The 20,296-nt window shown below is 41.2% G+C and overlaps 1 protein-coding gene across 3 annotated transcripts in view; it reads left to right on the forward strand.

Moving 5' to 3' along the window:
• The first annotated feature begins 708 nt into the window (after nt 1–708).
• The window catches only part of pug (pug C-1-tetrahydrofolate synthase, cytoplasmic), a 105,639-nt gene continuing 86,051 nt past the window's right edge, over nt 709–20,296 (forward strand). For all 3 annotated transcript variants that reach the window (XM_080276922.1, XM_080277441.1, XM_080278010.1), the window contains exons 1-3: nt 709–725; nt 16,740–16,790; nt 17,426–17,510. In XM_080276922.1, the coding sequence (XP_080133048.1) occupies nt 16,741–16,790; nt 17,426–17,510 (135 nt within the window). In that variant the 5' untranslated portion in view covers nt 709–725; nt 16,740. The remainder of the gene's footprint in view (nt 726–16,739; nt 16,791–17,425; nt 17,511–20,296) is intronic.

Genomic DNA, 20,296 nt, shown 5'->3' on the forward strand with positions numbered 1-20,296 from the left:
ATACACCATATTTGTGTCCCATATATAGTGTTGCCTCATGTACTAATTGTGTAAAGCCCACTGTATTTGTTTGTAAGGTAATATACGTGTAAGACTGGTTAGCCTGTGTTTGAGCCCTATCCCTTGTTTGCATGCTCTAGCCCGGTCCTGAACAAAAGACCCGAAGTCCGTGCCCATATCTAAGTTCAAGGAGTTGGACTCAGAATACGCTGCATAACAAATATAATGGTGTTTATATATATATATATATATATATATATATATATATATATATATATATATATATATATATATATATATATATATATCTCGCACCGAATGACGTACATTGTCGCGGTCGCCCATGAACTTGGCGATAGATAGATGATTTTAATGCATAATTTATGTGGATGAACAAAATTATATGAAGTAGGAATTCTAACTTAAAATACAGTATACCTAGGAAGAAATTAGTAGCCTAACTGTATTCCGAAAATGATTTTACATAATAATGGATGGACCGACCTAATAATAATGCACAGTTTGTGTGAATTTCAAGCTTACCCTCTCTTTTTATTTAAAATCAACAAGAACAGGAACAGTTATATGTCTTTACAACAATAAATATTATCAATCAATCAGGAATAGTTTCGTAGAACCGAAAGGATTGCCAACCGATTCAAACATAAAACATGAGTCCATGAGACACGTGATCAGTCTCGCCTTGGCAACAACCGTGTAAGGAGGTGGGTGGCTATCGCTCCCGTGAAATCACTGACTTGTTCTTTATTTTTGTTGTCATACAATGACTTAAGGATTGTACTGAACGTAAGAGCTTGTAGATGTTTCAGATTATTAGTTATGAATGAAATTATGTTATGTTTCAGAATTAATGACAGCTGGTTAGAAGTATTGCTGAACGTCTTAAGCTCATTTTTTTTTTTTTTCAGACCATACAGGTTCGTGCGGATGCATTTTTTTTTTTTTTGGTTAGTTGTAAACTAGACTCTAGTGTATTTAATGACATGCTATGCTACAGAATGCTGTTAACTTGTAATTTAACAATTAGGTAAAAGTAGGCAAGTTTTGCCCACTAAAAATGTGCATTCGGCACAGCAGTATCTCAAGGTCAGTAGTGACAGTATTTGCATTTTTATGAGGAAAATCTAAAGAGGGAACGATTGATCTTGCATGAAGATTATGGAAATAAACACTTTAGAGATGGTAGTGGATGATAAGATATTGATAGTGATGCTATATGGTGGACCAATGAGAGAGCGTGGAATGGAGGCGTGGCATTGAATTTTGTTACCGATTGGCTGATTTCGCGTTAAGCTTTATCTTCATCTTACCCTGGTGAACAAGATTTTTCTGGTTTTATATGTGTGTGTGTGTGTGTGTGTGTGTGTGTTTTACCAAACTGTATACAGTACTTTGTTGATTTTATTTGTTTATTGTAAGAGTGTTTGGAACGTAAAGAAGCAGCAGGGATGCTAGTAGGAATTACGTTGAAATATTGGACCAGTGCAGTGAAGGCAGGAAAAAAAAAAAAAAAAAATCAAGGTCACAGAACATCCAGCTACCCAGTCAGCCACCAGTGCTTTCTCCCACACTGATTAATTTTATCCCACGCAATGCCATTTTTCATACATGATAATGCACGTGATCAAGAGTAAATCTTTAGGTTATTTTATAGTTTGAGGAATCACACAGTTATATATTGTTGGTACTGATTATGTTGAAATATAGTGTAAGTGGCAACTGTCATGCTTTCAAACCTGTTAGACTTACTGTAGTAGTGGTTGAGGGGCAAGAGAGGTAGAGCTCATAGAGATTGCCTCTTCTCAGGAGTTGATTTATGTAATAGTAATTTTCTTGAATACATTAACACTTGGCCTGTTCACAGCAGTACATGTTCCGGCTGACTATTCCATTTATTTACAGTTCTTGCATCAAATTGTTGCACTTGGTAGTTTTGTGCCTTGGTTTAAAAAGTTTGAGACTGTGGGCTCACGTGTCCATCTGTGGCCAAGTTGGTGTTAGCTGGAAAAATTGGTCAAGGTTGGTGCGGTGAAAGCCTTTAAGGATCTTAAAAACTTCAGTCAGATCTCTTTCTTCCAAGGTTGTGAGTCCCAGTATGAAAATTCTTCTCATATGGCAAGTCTCTAGAGCTCTGGTACAACTTCATAGATGCTCTCTGTATCTCCAGCTTGTCAGTGTCTCCCTTGGTGTATGGAGACCATGCTTGTATGGCATACAGTACACAATTGATGGTCTTACCAAACCCCAATACAGTGCCAGGAACGTGTCTGGGTCCATGCAGCTAAATGTGTTTCTTATGATCCAGCAATAAATTTGCCTTTTCAACAATTTTTTTGATGTGTACACTTGGTTTTAGACTGAGTTTGATTATTACACCAAGATCCTTCTCCTGTCCAGTGAATGATAGACCAGTGTCCCCATGGAATATTCAAAGCCAGGGTTGTTCCTGCTTATGTACATAACTTGCTGTTATTGAATTTCAGTAGCCATAGGTATGTGACTCCATTCCTGTAGTATGTTCAGGTCTTCCAGCAGTGTATCCCTGTCTTCAGAGGATTTGATCCTTCTGTGGAGTTGAGCATCATCAGCAAATAATTTTCATCTTGAGGCTGTGTTACCAAAGAGATCATTTATGAAGATCAGGAACACCACTGTACCCAGAACACTCCCTTGGGGAACGCCACACCACACACTTCTTCAGTCTGAAAGGGTGCCTTTTTCATTTACTTGCTGTTTCCTTTCTTTTTAGGAAAATTTCAGACCATCTTTTGATCTTCCCATTTATTCCCACCATTCGTACCTTTGCCAGTAATTGTTGTGGGGGATGGGCTAAGGCTTTCTTGCTGTCTGGGTATATGACATCCACACTGTCTTACTCATCTACAGCAGTCTCCAGTTCTTCTAAGAATTTTAGAAGCTGGGTCAAACATGATTTATTTGTCCAAAAGCCATGCTGGTCCTTGCTCAGAAGAGTGTGGTCCTTTAGAAGCTGCAGTGCTACTCTCCTTATCAATTTTCCCATGAGTTTACAAGGAACAAAGGTTAGGGTGACTGGACAATAGATTAGTGGGTTAGATCTTTTCCCTCATTAAAGACTAGGGTGATGTTGGCTGCCCTCCAGTCTCGTGGCACTGACCCTGTTTTTAATGATTCTTGGAAAAAGGCAGAATATAAGAGAGAAGTGGAGGAACGATTAGGTAAATATGAATTGGAGCAGATGGGGTACGTGGAAGGTGTGTGCAAGATATTCACAGAAGAAATGTGCAGCATGTGAGGTGGCGTGTGGGGTGAAGAGAAGACGAAAGGGGGTGCAAGGAACAGCATGGTGGAATGAAGAGGTGAGACAAGCTGTAGCACGAAAGAAAAAAAGCATATAATGAATGGATGAGAAGTAGGGGCGTGGAAGAAGTTGAGAGATGGAAGAGAGAGTTATATGTAGAAGGGAAGAGAGAGGTGAAAAGATTAGTAAGAGACAGTAAGAAGAGAGTGAATGAGGAATTTGGAAGAAATTTGAGTGTCAAGTGGAGGCTATGTAAGAAAACGTTCTGGAAAGAGGTAAAGAGAGAGTCAGACAGGGTGGCAATGAAGTTAGTAGGGGAGTGAATGATAAAAATGATAGATTACTAGTTGAGAAGGGAGAAAAAGTGAGCAGATGGAGGGAACACTTTAATGAATTGCTGAACATTGAGAATGAAAGTAATGCGAGTATAAGTGACTGGGAGGAGGGAGATGAGAAGAGAGGAAGAATCAGTATGATGGAAGTTGTGGAAGCAATGAAGAAAGTCAAAATGGGGAAAACCCCAGGATTTGATGGAGTGTGTGGTGAAATGCTGAAGCATGGGGGAGAGATAGTAGTAGAATGGATGTGGAAGATGTGCAGATTGACCTGGGAGGAAGGGAGAGTCCCAGAGGATTGGAAGTCAGATATAATTATTCCCTTGTACAAAAGGAAAGGGGAAAAAGAAGTGTGTGGTAATCATAGGGGCATTTGTCTTCTTAGTGTCTAGGAAAAGTATATGGTAGGATACTGATTGACAGAGTTAGGAAAATAACAGAGGAATTAGTTGGAGAAGAACAGGGAGGTTTTAGGAATGGAAGACGTTGTGTAGATCAGATGTTCATTCGTAGATCTTTAGTGGAAAAGTTTCTAGAGAAGGGAAAGAAGTTGTATGTGGCCATCATGGATTTGGAGAAAGCATATGACAGGGTGGATAGACAAGGATTGTGGAAAGTATTAAGAATATATGGAGTAGATGGGAAGTTGTTGAATGCTATGAAGAGTATGTACGAGGGTGCTAAGGCTGCAGTGTGTGTGGATAGTGAACTGAATGTGTTTTTCTGTTTGAAGATTGGGTTGAAACAGGGATGTGTCATTTCTCCATGGTTGTTCAATATGTATATGGATGGGGTTATTTAAAGAGATACAAGGTAGGGCAGTGGATGTTGGAGTGGCCCTTGTGAGAGAAGGCAGTGTTTGGAACTCCCAGTACTTTTGTTTGCCGATGAAACTGTGTTGTTAAGTGAAGAGAAGGGGAGCTGCAAGGCTTGATGGATGGGTTTGGGAGATTTTGTAAGAAACGGAATAGAATGTAGGGAAGAGTAAAGTGATGGTCTTTGAGAGAGGTGAAGTCAGTGAATGTATAGTGAGGTTGGACGATGAGGAAATGGAAAATGTGAGTACGTGTAAGTACTTGGGTAGTGTGATGAGTAAGGATGGAAGTTTGGAGGGTGAAGTGCTTGAAAGGGTATAACAAGGAGGAAAGTTTGCTGGTTCCTTAAAGGCATTGATAAGAGACAGGGAAGTGAGCATGGAAGTGAAAAAGTTATTACGTGACAGTATTGTGATACCTACTGTAATGTATGGAAGTGAAGCTTGGATGTTGTTGGAGGGACACAAGTCAAGAGTGAGAGCAGTGGAAATTAGTTATTTGAGAGGAGCCTGTCAAGTCATATGGAGAAACAAATGAGGATGTGAAGGAGCGTTGTGGTGTGGATGTGATAGGAAGCGTTAGGAGAAACACATTGAGGTGGTTTCGCCATGTGGAGAGGATGGAGAGTGAGAGACTGATGAGGAGAGTATATGTGAGTGAGGTGGAGGGGAAGGCCAAGGATGAGATGGAGGGAGAGCAGTGAAAATGAGTTATTTAAGAGGAGCCTGTGGAGTCACATGGAGAAACAGACTGACAAATGAGGATATAAAGGAGCGTTGTGGTGTGGATGTGGATGTGATAGGAAGCATTAGGAGGAATACACTGAGGTGGTTTGGCCATGTGGAGAGGATGGAGGGTGAAAGACTGACGAAGAGAGTGTATGTGAGTGAGGTGGAAAGGGGAAGAGGGAGGGGGAGGCCGAGGATGAGATGGAGGTATGGGGTGGAGAGGTATATGAGAGAGGGGGGTGTGATTTGGGAGCGGGGCAGTGAAATGGCAGGGGACAGGGCGACGTGGAGGCGATTTGTTTGTGGCCAACCCAAACGGGATTGAGGCGTCTGGCAATAGATAGATAGAAGTGAACGATCACTTGACCCTGTAGGTACTTAATAATGTACTGTCAGACGGGGCTATTTTGGACATTTTCGGTCTTTTTTAAAAGCTTTTTGCCACAGAGGACACATTGTAATCAACATAGGATCCTCATTTATTCCATGAATCTAGAACAATGTTTTGAGAATAAACAGGTGCAAAGAAAAGTGTTCTATGATGAAAAATACAATTTTGACAAATTTTTAAAGCAACACTTCTGGAAATCTTGGCTCCGGGGCTATTTCGGACAATAGCCTACCTTAAATTTTCATTTTAAATGCCCTTCTGAGAAACAACAACTATTTCTAAAAACACTAATGTTATAAAATATTTGACTCAAATATAAATACTGAAAAAACTTAAGGTGTAATTTTTGGAAATTTTTATGAATTAAATTTTTTATGAAAATAAAATATTCTATAAAACCTACTGATATTTAGTTTGTTTTTAAATTAACAAAGCAAGTTTAGTTGTAGGATGCAGTTATTGTAACAGTTGCTTGGACCTGTAGTCCATGTATCCATGAGACGCACAGCCTTGTAGACAACGTAAGGGGCAAGCATTTGCTTGATCACAGTGCCGGTGAACATGATGGTGGTATTAGTCTTGTTTGTGTTCTTAACCCTCTCTACATACTTAATTCTACTGAAGAACCGCATTTTTGATTTGGGATCATCCTGTAGGTTTGTCTCTTGGTAATGTATGGTGTTTGATGGAGGAATGCCAGACAAAGAGTCTTTTAGGTGAGAGAAGTAACCTTGAATTTGCTCTTCAGTGGCGGTGGCACATTTTCAACTGATTTTCTGACAGTGTCTTCTGGTAAGAATATGCCAGTTCCTCTTATAAAACCTTGCAACCCAGTCCTCCCCTGGTAGGTTGTCACACAACCATCCTGGCTGTTCTGTCCAGATATCCATCCATCCATCCATTGCCAGACGCCATGTATCCCAAACGGGGTGGTCAAGGGCTTAGAGTTAATTGTTTTACAGGGAGGGGCACTAATCCTCCACCAACCCCACTTGACACGTAGGGATGCCAACAGCATCTGGTGTTCCCAGGCGGTCACCCATCCAAGTACTAACCAGACCCAACGTTGCTTAATATACTTTGATGAAATTCCTTAGGTCCTTGGAGTCAAATGCCAGGCCATAGTTCCCAAGAGTTGCTACATATTGGGTAATTGCTTCTTCCTCTTCCCTTGTTAGTGAGGTGATTCCTGGTTGACGAATGTGCAACCCTTCATTTGTGGCCTTTCTGCCTGAGATCATGCTGCGGGGGCACATTAAACTCGATGGCAGCTTTAGGAACAGTCATCCAGCCATCCAGAACAGCTTGAACAGCTTTCTTTTTATAATTTCTTACCATCAATAGACAGCTAAATGAGAAAAAAAGGCCCTTGTAATTCCAAGGAGGTATAAGGTTGGATAAACTGAAATGCTTCGGCAATTGCGCCACTGTCCAACATAGCCCCGGACTTTTATGCAGTTTTTTCCAGAGGGTAATTATTATTGATGAAATTTAATAAAATATTGGGTACACAAACCTAAATACAATCAAGGCGCATATGACGCGGACTTCTATGCCATGGTTTTCTGTGACACGGCAAGATGCCAGACCCCCCCAAAATGAACCAAGTGCATAAACTACCTATGGCGCGGGCGCAGCAAGGTTTGAAACACGTGGGCAAATTCCTGTGGTGGCGCGCTCCCATTTGTAAACAAAGATGGCGACCATTTCACCTCCATACTACAAGTTCTCCTACTGTGGACTTTTTTCTCTCTTATGAGGAGGTTAAACTTCACCAAAATCATTGTGTTAATGAAACATTAAAGATTCTTTGGGTATTGTTCGTAAAACGGCTATGAACGGGTTAATGACGAAGCACCTATCTCTGAACTAATATGAAGTATAATGCCTCCCATCATCATCATTACATATATAAGAATGATTATTAACGTGTTAAATGTGAGTTTTGTTGACACTTGAGCATACAGACTTTATCAAATGAATTTCTTCAATCAGTGCTTGACCAGGCAGCCTCCACCATCTTTAATTATTTGGTTGGTCATCTGATCTGTGTCTACTTGGCTGAGCTTTTTTTCGCTCGATCTGCAGCGCGTGGTACTGCCCAAGTAGACACAAGGCTGATCACCCTCCCGTTTTTTTGTGCCTATTGTTACGTTCAATACATACATTGACTGATTGCTTGATTGTGTGCGTAAAGTGGGGAAAAGTGGGGTGAAAAGGAGGACTTTGGGCAAACGTCCAGAACCAAATTCCATTTTTCCCATAGGTTTGGTTATTTCTATGGCACGGTTTTCTGTGGCATGGGCGCAGTCCAGAACCAATTAGCCGTGCCCTAGGCGATGACTGTAGTCTATATATCTCCAAACAAAATTTGGTTGTTGTTGGGTGTCTTTAAGTCAGGTATCAGCATCTTAATATTTTCTCACCAATTCAGCAGGAAAAACAATGCCATAAGAACAAAGTGATAACAACAGAAGAAAAAGCAACTAAAACAAAGAGTAGAAAAATAACAACTCCACAGAATTAAAGTACAAAGCATAGGCTGCAGCATCTCTGAAAGAAAAAATTGAGCATGTAAGTTAAGAGCGAATATTTTTCATGAATTAAAGAAAAAACATGCGACCAGTGGCCAGCTGTCCGAAATAGCACCGGTAGTCCAAAATAGCCCTGTCTGACGGTATATCATTAATTTCTAGTTCCTTCTTAGTCAGTGCGAGATCAAGAAGTGAAGGGTCATCACTCCCATGTGCATGTGTAAATTGGTCCACCTATTGGTGTAGGAAAGCATCTTGACATGATTCACAGTATTTTGCATGTTTACTGTCTGGGCCATCCTCAGCGCAATGGTCAGTCCAGTCGATCTCCTTAAAATTATAATCACAGGATAGCACCTGGTTGGCATCAGTGTTCCCCATAGTCGTTACAGTCTCTCACAATGGCACTATATATTCTAGTTGATCATAGTGGTCCGTAACAGCATCCTATGAGCAACTTTCTGCCCTCCAGGTTTTCCACACAGGTCACTGCTTCACTATCTTGCCGTAGTCCATTTTCACCTACTATACAATACAGTCAATCCTCGTAAATCGCGGCAATTTGGGTCTGGACCACTGACGTGATTTATGAATAATAACTCTTATGTGAAAAATTAATTTGGGTCTGGACTTTGGCCAACTCACCCCCACAGCACCCCACCTACACCTATCTAGGCACCATCAAACACAATCATACAAATTTAGGAATATTCAGTGCATGTATTAACCCCTACACCGCGGGCTTGTTTACCAATGACTTGCGTGTGTCGCGGGGTTATTTGGGCTCCGACAGACTCTCAAAAAATATTTGCCAAAAATCAGTTATTAGTCCTAGAATAATAAAATTACATATGCTTATGGCACATACCTTCAGCTTTCTCCTGGAATGATTGTTGAGCCTTAAAGTTACCGTAGGACTTGTGGAGACCTCTGATGTAGGGTAAGCAAGTCTCCACTTTACACTTCCCGACAACCCGTAATATGATTACCACAGCCAGATACAAACACTATAAACACTATTCTACAATTTTCAAGTAGTTTGGGATCCATACTCAAAAAAAAAAAAAACACTGTGAAAGCAATGGAAATTACGAGCGCGTCTGATCGTCGCACTGGCACTAGTTCGCTCTTGGTAGTCTGTCATTTATTATTCATAAAACCCCTCACACTTTATATTTCTATTACTATATAACACTTATATATATCTACAGTCTTTATCCATAAGTTTCCTTCAGTAGTATTAGGTTATTGTCACTGTAGGGATTCAATTTCTTTCAGTAAAATACGTAGCATTCACTTTCTCGTCCTGTATACTGGCATTGAGAGTGAATGTCACTTTCATCTTCACTCTCATAACTCATAGCATTCAGACATGCTAGAGTGAAACTTTCACTTTCATTACTCCTAGGGTATATACTCGTATTCTTATAATACTACTCATTTACGTTTCTATTTACATTCTCTATTTTATTTACGTTATTTACATTTCTATTTTATTTACACTGTGTTGTGCACTGTCACTTGAAATAACTTATAAAACTATTTTCCATTGTTCACGTATATTTACATTCATTACTTTCACTTGCTGTTTACACATTATTTACAATTCCACTTGCACTGTTTTACTCAATAGAAAGATCGTAGTCACTCTTTTATCAATTGTCAGCCCTTTACCTCTTTCCACACGAGGTTTAGTAGGGGGTAAAGGTCACAGAGCCATTTGCATGGGGGTGAAAAAAGGCCTTGAAGTCAGCAAGGTGAAACATACGTCCTCTCACTTCGGAAGATGAGAGTACACTGATAACGCAGGGGCCAGGCCAGACAGCCTAGAGGCCTGCTTTAGGGGTTATTCAGAGTTACCAATATTACTTCTTGAAACAGCTAAGTCTAGCACTGATATGATTGGCAGGAAATCTAGACAATACATTATAAATTTGGTAGTTCCAGGTGAATGTAAATATCATTCAGGCTTCTCCCTTCCCTCCTTACATGTATATTTATTACGAAAATAGATTAGAGGCCTACTTAGGAGATATATAATCAGAGCTACCAATGTTAAATCTTGAAACAGCTTTGTGTAGCACTGATATGATTGGCAGGAAATCTAGACAATACATTATAAATTAGGTAGTTCCAGGTGAATGTAAATATCACTTAGGCTTCTCCCTTCTCTCCTTACATGTATATTTATTACGAAAATAGATTATATGGCATATTTCAAGGGGAAAAAAACAGCGAAAATTAGCGAACGAGTCCACGTGAGGTGTTGTCAGGTGATAATTAGCCAATTCCAGGTGTATGGCACTCTCACTTACCTGATTTCTTTCTTGTATATATTATTTGGTATAAGAATACGACATAGGGCTTATTTCAATGGATGAAATCAGTGAAAAATTCCAGGGAAGATTTACTTAGCGTAGCATGGCCGGGCAGGCGAGAGGATAGGGTAATGGTGGGGGGGTTGGGAGGGGAGTCAAGAACGGGGAGAAATGGCTAAATTGTCAACAATGGATGGGAGTACAGATGAGATTAGGAGTGCTGACTAGTGTTGGACATTGTCAGTACTGATAGATGATACAAGCCCCCACTTGAAAGCCCGGGTGAATTCAAAATAACACAGAATCACAAAAGCGACGCCCCGCGGTATGATCCCTTGCTCCCAAGCGTCACGAAAGTGACGCCCCGCAGTTAAGGGGTTAAGGGATCTCACCTTAATCCTATGATGAAATTCCCTAAGTGAATGGAGTGGGGTGGTGTTGGGAAGAACTTAGAACCTCTCAGCACTTGTTCTTCCCAAACTCATTCACCAGCTTTGAAAATTTTTCTTCCTTCTCAACACGACAAATTAGCTCCAAACTTTGACTGTACGACAACTGCGGCAGCTTCTTGACGCCATGCTGCTTAGAGCACTTCACTGGGGGGTCGGGAGGGGCCATGGCAGGTAGGAGGTGGGGGGAAGTTGCACAAAAAAGGCAGGCAACTCTCGTACTCCACGGCGACGGTCTGTAGTGCGTGGACTGGCAGGACAAGAACAACAACAACATGGTGGCATTAGTATGCACATATGCCACCAGGGACGTGCGGTGATTGGTTGTTGGGTTGCGATTTTCAGTTTGAATGCCGGGTTTACGGTTCTCCTCGGAAAAGGCCCACTTGGGTGACTAGATCCGTGATTTTCGTGACTTTACAGTGATTTAACCCGCCCCATCCCGACGTTTTCTGGGCAGTGGTACGCCCCAGTCCCGACATTTTTGGACCTTTTTTGTTTTTGCTTAAACATCCACTTTTGGTGAGAAACATCAAAAGTTCATAGAGAAATCGCTCACCTGAGGTTTAAAATACTTGATCTAGGTACGAGTACCTCCTTACCTGATTGGGTTTTCTAACAGGCTGGCACCAAAGAAAACGAGTTCTATGGGAGGGTAACTATTTTATCCACTCATAAACAGTATTTATTTATTTACTTGGTACGAATTTATATGTAGTACAAGAGTATATTGGTTTTCAAACAGTAATATAGGCATTATAAGCATTGTTTCACTCACTAACTCATCACCATTCATGACCTTTTTTTCCCACATTACCTGATCATCATTTCTGACTGTTTCTTCCTCTAATGCTATGTAAACTTTGTCCTCCACATTGTCATCGATTGGGGAATCACTCTGGCCCTGAATGTCTTTATTGGCCAGGTCACTGGTAACAGGTGAATTGCTGAGACAATGGCGTGCAGGGGGGGGGGAGGTTATGCGGTGTAAGGCATTGTCCCTGCTTGGGATCTTGTAGAGGAATAGAGGAAGGTGTCCCATGTATACGTGCCAAAAATCACTCGCGAAAATTGAAAATTGTGCAAATTAGGGACCTTGCAATGTTGCCGCGTTAATTCACTGCTCCGGGATATGAGTGCACATCATGTGAGGACGTGAATTCACGTCTCCGGGACGCACCGGGTTAAGGTTACTGGCACTCTGACGGCCACCTAGCTGTGATTTATGAACATGTGATTTACGAGGATTGAGTATACTTCAGACACAGTGTCTTTTTCAGACACAATATCTTTTCAGGTAATGATTGCTACTCCTCCTCCATTGATTTCCCTATCTTTCCTGTAAATACTGTAATTACCTGTATCGAAAAGTAACAGAAAAATCATCAGAACTTAATTTAGTCTCAGTTAATAGGATGACATGTGGGTTCTTTCTGGATAACCAAGTCTAGTAAATCTTTCCTGTTCCTACTATTTATGCCATCTATATTACTGTAGTACCATATTCAGGCATTAAAGGTTGTCTAATACCTCCTTTGAGGATACTGAGCGTCTTTCAGCACTAGATTCCCTCTCCGGGTCACCAGCTAACTTCCCTCTCTCTCCATTCTCCTGCTTTTATTCATTTTTTCTTCTCTGGCTTTGGCTAGTTCTGCTCGAGGTTTCCTCTCCTTGAATGTTCTGTCAAACATGATTTGGACTTTCTTAAGATTTTCCTTTCATGAGTTTTTCAGTTTCCCACTGGCTTTAAGCATGCTGCATTCCTCTTGGTCTCATTTTTTAGCATGACCTTGAGTGGTCTTGGAGGTGGGGGACCTTCTTAGTTACCCAGTGTTTCTCTCGTCTTATATAGCCTCACCATTGTCTTGATTTCAACATTTTTTGTAATTCTAATTTCTTTAGTGATTTCCTTCATGGATATTTCATCCATCTCATACTTTGCTTCATAATTTTCCCCTACTGACTCACTGAGACCTTGGAAAATCAGATTACTCTTCCTGAAGGCCTATTCTTCCAACTCTTTCTCGAGTTCATTTAACTCATCCTGTAGTGCCTCTTTGAATTCCTCACTGTTTTTTTAATCTGTCTTTTCCTCCAAGGTATCAACTCTGCCCTTAACTTCCTTTAGTTCCTTTTCAAGGAGCAGCACTTTTCCACCTAGTCTTTCAAAAACTCTTTGGCTCTGAAGAGATCAGAGACCTCCCTAGAGCATAAGTGTTAAGTCTGTAGCAACTATGAGAATAGACTACGCAAGGAGTTGTATATATAAAATGTTAAACTATTTATGTACAGTATCGTGGATGTTTGGTCTAGGCATACTGGTAAATTGGAATATTAAATATAATGCTTTTCACATTTTTTACTGCATGCAGTGCTGTTTTGTTTTAAGAATGTTGCACATTTCTTATCCAGTGGACTGCAGGTGGAAATTAAATTGCCACTCAGTAATCCAGTACAGCATCCTCCTTTCATGGGGTAGGGAGGTAATTGAAGGACATTTGTTGTTGCATAACCCTGGTCTGTCTGGCTGAGCAGACCTGATGACTGCAGATAAGTAGCTGCTGTGGAGCTAACCTGTGGAAACAGTACCGTACACCTTGTAGGGAACCAGCATCCCTTGTGATAGACAGCACCTCAGTACATCTTGTAGGGAACCAGTGTCCCTTGTGTTAGACAGCACCTCAGTACACCTTGTAGGGAACCAGCATCCCTTGTGGTAGACAGCTTCTTACCAGGGTTGGACCAAGATCCTTCCCTGTAGTGAGGTGCAGGGGAATATGAGGGGGTTTGTCTCCTGGGTGGATGTGCTGCTGCCCCCATGGGTGCACAGCACCACCATTGTTGGTTTCATGTTAGTGCCTGTTGCCTGGACACTTGTATTATTGAGCAACAGAGCCATCCTGTCTTATTGGTGTGACTGAGTGAAGGCATCTTTTTCCAGCACAGTCACCACAGATAAAGAGAAGGAATGAACTTAGGCAGATTGTGGCATTTTGAAGACTGATAGTAAATCAACAATTAGGGCAGGAATAATAATAGTGTCATGGGCAAGGGAATCTCCATTCCTTAGGTTTTAAAATGCTTTTATATTCCGTTGCAATGGATAGCTCGTACAGGCTAATATGCAGCTTACCCTGTTTGTGGTGAACTAATCTCCAGACAGTATTATTCATTATAGACACGGGGCGCGACTGAGATTGTTATTATCGTGCCCTGGCAAGTACCATTCAAAAGTTCGTCTGATTTTGTGTATTATTTGAGATGAATGTGATCCGTGTATAATATGTTCCAGTATAATAATATTCATGTATAATATATTCGTGCTTAATAATTTGATTCATGCATTATATGATACGAAATCGGACGCACTTTTGAATGGTAAGTTGCCAGGATTTGATAATGACAACCTCAGAGTCGTGCGCCATGACTATAGTAATTGAGTTGTCACATTAACAGTACATGTAATGGTCACCTCATCAGTTTAGCTTAATTACCATAATTATTCTACAGAATGTAGGGAGCAAGCAGTAAGGTTGGATAATTGCAAGTTCATTGAGTGTAATTATAACACAACTTGTTTACAAGGTGCGCTGAGTATTGAGTTTCTCATCAACCGTTCATGCCACAAAATAAATTGGTTGCTAGAGGAAAAATAATGGAATTCCTAATGCCACCCAACATCTGATACACCCCCAGTAATGTCACTGCACTGCACTATTAGGCTTAATTCTTTGGCAATGATTTCCACCTTTTGACACTTATAAACAGTGGGGAAGACATATGGTCAAGCTGGAATCATAATGGGGAAGACATATGGTCAGGCTGGAATCACCTTTTGGGCAACCAGACAGTCACAGGGAGTTAATAAGGGGTACCTGTACTCTGCTAATATCAAATAGCAATTGGGACAGAGGGTGGAGGTTCAGGGCAAGACACTTAACACATCTCCCTTTGTGGAGACTAAGAGAAATCAAGCTCTCTTGAGTGGAAATGAGAGGGGAAGTAGGATGAACTAATGGTCAACACTGCCTCCTTCTGGTAAGAAAAATTTTATGACCTTTCATAGGTCAAGAATTTGTTAAGAGTTGGTTGGTCATCAGGAGTGATGTAGATGTGATGCGTACATAGCATAGGAGTGACGTCACGAATGTTACCAAAAGGGTTACCCCTTGTAAGGACATTCAGTCATTAGGTTCACCCCTCTGTGAAACAAGGACCTAGTTGTGGAGAGGTATCTGAAGAGGGGATATGGAGAGTAAGAATAAAAAAGGGAATAGGAGAAAAAGGAGAAGTGTATACCGTTACCCCTGACTTTGAAGGTGACAAAACAGTGTGGTTCATTTGACAGGTTGTAACTGACCCTTGATGCCCTCCTATGCCTCTATGAGTGTGTGTGTGGCAATAGGTCAGGCAATAGTCCTACAGCCCTGACAGAGAGGAGAGAGAGAAAGAGAAGGGGTAGGGAATCAAAATGAGATCCAAAAACATGGTGAACCATGTTGGAGCAGGCTAACAAACAACAGGTTCAGAGTGGAGAAAGATGAGTGAGTCTTTTGTCCAATGGTAGACTGACACACTGATGATGATGATGTATGAAGTAGTTGTAGGATAGTGTGTCACATGTGCATGGTTCCACTTTCTGTGGTTAGTGTCAGGTTACCAGAGAGTCAACCTGACTGCTTCACTGCCATACAACCTTCCCATCATCTCTGTACTTGTATGTCCTTGCTTCTGGTTTCTTACAGTAAAGCCTAAGTTAATCCTGTGGAATCAAAGTTGGCCAAACCTTTTGATGTGTACTGTATTGATCTCTAATGTAGCCCATTCATGTTTAATGTATCTTACTGAACCCTCACATTACAGCATGTCATAATCATAACTCCCAAACTTTCGCCTAACCCACACTCTTGTACCTTACTGAACCCCAACTTATAATTCAGTCAAATGTACCCAACAGCACCCTAACTAGACCTCTTCATATGTACTCTACAGAACAACTTAACCCATTCAGTTTTACTCAACCTAACTTATTCAGATGCACAATACAAAACTCTGACCTAACTGGTTCAGGTGTACCCTGCTGAACCTCAGCCTAACCTGTTAAGTTGAATCTGATAGAACCATAACTAAACCGATGCATACCGGTATATACCCTACTGAACCCTGACCCAACCCCTTCACTGATACTGGCCATACTTAACCCTCACTCAGCCTATTCACATATACCATATTCTGCAAAACCCCAACCCAACCCATTGACTGATACTGACCATACTTATCCCTAACTCATACTATTCACATGTATTCTACTGAACCCCAACCCAGCCCATTCACTAATACTGGCCATATTCAACCCTAACAGCCTGTTCACATGTAGCCTGTTCCACCAAACTCCATCCCAACCCATTCACTGATGCTGGCCATAATCAGTATGTCCAATATTTATAGTATCAGAATTTACAGTATCTGTACTTTATTTTTCTACTGCCAGCATCTTCCAGGGTTATTATCAACAGAATGCTATCAAGCCCTTCAGTTATGGATCCCCTTTGTGGTGGATGCATACTCTTCACTGCTACATGTACTATTTCTTCCAGTGTTGATCCATTCTTTGTTGACCTGTTTTTCATATAGTATCAAGTATTTAATAATTTATGCAGTACTGGTACATGGAAGCATGCACAGAGCCTTTCAGAATAAAAGGGAGTGAAAAACTATCTGTAACAGTGATACAGTAAGTAACTGTGGTATACATTGATAGAAAGTGTATAACTAGAACATAGATAGGTCTGATAATCACATCCTTATGTTACCTCATTCAGAACTTGCTTGAGCCAGATGCGAGCTAATATGAATTTTGTTTTTCAGGATGTCTGAAGAAAATCAAGCTTGTGTTTTATCAGGGAAGGAGGTGGCTCAGTGAGTATGAAGACTTGTGACTTTGTTGTTTAGAGACCCTAATTATTAAATGATTCAGCAGGTTAATGTTTATTTAATTTCTAAAGCACAGAGAACAAGAGCACATATTCTTGTCTGTCTCCCTAGTATTGTATCTCTTCCTTACCTGTGTATTTCTGCATGTGGCACATTAATATTCACTTGATCTGGTTTATTTGTTCCAGCTGTGTCAGTATAAAAAAAGAGGTAAAAGGCGCAGATGAGGATATAGAGGTAGAGTAGGCAGAGTAGCTCACTAATAAGAGGTGTATGAAAGCATCATTAATATTCAAGAATGCAAGCCATGGACACACAGAAGTGTTTACTTAATATCAGTTCAACACAGTCTGTCAGACGACTTCTCTACTGAGCACCTGAATGGGTAGTTTGTTTAATAATCTGTAAATTTTGTGCAGTGGCAGTAAAATACAGTAACCAGTGGAGTCTGTTTCCATGTGACATGGTTGTCGATGCTGTAAGGCTGGAAACAAGGGGGAATTTTTCATTCAACATCATTTTCCAGCACTTCTGTGTAAGTTCAGTAATTTGGGGTTACCTCTTCTGTAGGGGTAGCCAAGTTGCACCCCACATACACTACTACTGTACTGCTTTGGCAGGGATGTGCGTAACAGGCTGAAGCAAGATGTTGAGCAGCTCAAGAAAGAATTTCTGGACTTTGCTCCTGGTCTGGCAATTGTTCAGGTATGGCTTTTTGTTGGTAATGAATCTTTATACAGTATACATAATTATGTGAGTGTATAGTGTTTTGTAGTTGAAGTGATCCAGTACAGGAATAACTGCACTAATTTTCTGTGATATATTAATACTGTACTGTGTAATTGTAAATGGTTACAAGGGGAAGGGTGATTCCCTGGAAAGAGGAAATTATGGAGGCATAAAGCTTTTGGACCAGATAGTGAAGATAATGTCATAATGAAGTGTGTTCGAGAAGGTATGATTAGAGAAAGAGAGAATATTGATGAGATGCAGTTTGGGTTTATGCCAGGCAAAGGGACCACTGATGCCATATTCATTGTTCAGCAGCTTCAGGAAAAATATATTGGAAGAAAAAGGGATCTGTACTTTGTTTTTGTTGATTTGGAGAAGGCCTTTGATTGATTCCCTAGGGAGGTGGAGAAGTGGGCAATGAGAAAGCTTGGGATCGAGGAGTGGCTGGTTAGAGTTTTTATGGCTATGTTTGTGGGTGCTTACACCCAGGAAAGGGTGAATGGAGAGTTAAATGGTGAGTTTTCTGTGGATGTTGGTGTGGATCAGGGGTCAATCTTGAGCCCCTTGTTTATCATGGTACTTGAAGCCCTCTCTTGTGACTTCAGAAATGGACTCCCATGGGAGATTTATTTTTTTTTTTTTTTTTTTTTTTTTTTTTTTTAAGGAAGCAACGAAAGGCCAGGAGCCCACAAACTGTTCCTTCCAAGAAAAAAGAAAAACAATACAACAGAGAGCCAAATTCAAGATCGTGTTAATTTTGAGATGCCTGGACACACTGCGTTTGAAAGACTGGAGATCATAGGAAGTAGGAAATACAGACAGATGGAGACAGTTCCAGAGTTGACCTGTTGCATAAGTGAGGGACTGGGAGTAATGGTTAATTCATGCATTACACAGTTGGACAGAAAAAGGATGAGAGTTTGTTGCTAAACAGGTGCTATGCACCCATCATAGAGGTGGAGGGATGCAAGCATACAGTTCAGAGGAGCAGTGACCATTGTATTAGCAATAGAAAAGAGATGAAGATGCAACAATGCAGCAAAGAGACAGAGGTTGAAGGGAGCCAGTAAGAGGAGGAGAGTTAATGAGACAAAAAGCCTTTGACTCCATCTTGTTGAGAAGAGCTCTTTGTGGGGAACCTCCCTGCACATGAGAGTTGTACTCTACATGGGCAAATAAAACCCGTCTATAAAGTCAGCAACTGTGCAGGGGTTAAAGAAGGTATGGAGTTGGCTTAGCACATCTAATCTCTTGAAAGCAGATTGTACAAGAGATCTAATGTGATCTTTTCAAGATGAATCCCAAGAGAATGAAATCCCAAGTATGTTTAAGGATGATTCAGGATTAAGCTGGATATTATTAAACATTAGTGGGTAATCTGGAAGATTTTGTTGGGTTGATAGGTGTAAGAACTGAGTCTTCGATGCATTAAAAACAGCAAGATTACTTTTACCCCAGTCAGAGATACGAGCCAAGTCAGACATTAGGTGTGCCATATCCTCATCCCTTGTTTGTTGAAATAATTGCTGAGATGGATGCTGCGGGAAGTGAATGGAAAAGTGAATAGTGGAATCATCAGCGTATGAGTTGATATGGTTAGATGTACAGCTTAGAGGGTCATTGATGAATAAAAGGAAGAGAGTTAGTGATAGGACAGAGCCCTGAGGAACACCACTGTTGATAGATCTAGGAGAAGAATGGTGGCTGTCTGCAACAGCAGCTATACACTTCCATTCGGTATGGGTATTCGTTTCAGTATCACAGTCAGCCACCTTAGCCAAGCAGCCCTAATGGGATAGGTTAGGTTTGGTAAGATTATGTTAACCTATGTAATTTTGCCTGGGAAGCACATTGGGCATTTCTTCGAGAAAATTCTATGGTTATTTTTGAACGGATGAGGCTAGTGTTGTTCCTGGCTGAGAGGTACCAGTGGCCACCATGCGTGTAACACAGACCATAAGCCACGAGTAAATGTATGGTAAAACCACCCATCCTCTTCTACACTGAGGGAGTCCCCCGGCCTCCGGGATTAGTGCAGAAACCCCCCACCAGGCATGCCTGCCCACTTCCCTACTGAATGGTCAGAGTCGCCAGGCAGGCTGCATTAGTCATACACTGCCTGAGGTGGTGATCTACTGGTTATCTGCTGTTGCCATCACGTACTAACCCTTGCTTGGCCAAACGGAAGTGAACCTCATATGCAGATGTCAGTTTGCCGTGTGTTGCTTCCTCTGTGCTCAAAAGCAACCGTTGGGTGCAATATGGCAGCGCTGTACTGCTTGCCAGCGAACAGAAGCCTGCACCTCAGTTCCCACCTTTCTGCCCCTCGTGAGTGGTATTGCTTGCAACAATGGCTGTGATTGCGGTTGCGTTTGTGGTAGTTCGCTACCTTCTTCAGGTTGTGGCCCTCCTATGCTGTATTTTTGTGTGTGTGGTGATGGCCCCACCACCAGCTTAGAAGAGGAAGGTGCTGAGTCTGGAGAAGAAACACCAGCTGAGAAGAGGAAGGTGCTGAGTCTGGAGAAGAAACATGAGATACTGGGCAAGGTTGACGTGGGCTTGACCACAGGACACATTTTTCGCAAATATGATCTAGCCTGTTCAACATTGTTCAATATCAAGTAGTCATGCGACAGACTTACGTGGTACAGACAGAACTTTGACGAAAGCACACGTCAGGGCAACAGGAAGGTAATGGTCCAGGCCTGGCATGTCATTATCGACCTGTTGACATTGATGTGGTTTCGTCAGCAACGTGG

Source organism: Coenobita brevimanus, chromosome 1 (assembly GCF_032717465.1).
Source record: "Coenobita brevimanus isolate Jiangsu-jjx chromosome 1, ASM3271746v2, whole genome shotgun sequence".
Lineage (NCBI taxonomy): Eukaryota > Metazoa > Arthropoda > Malacostraca > Decapoda > Coenobitidae > Coenobita > Coenobita brevimanus.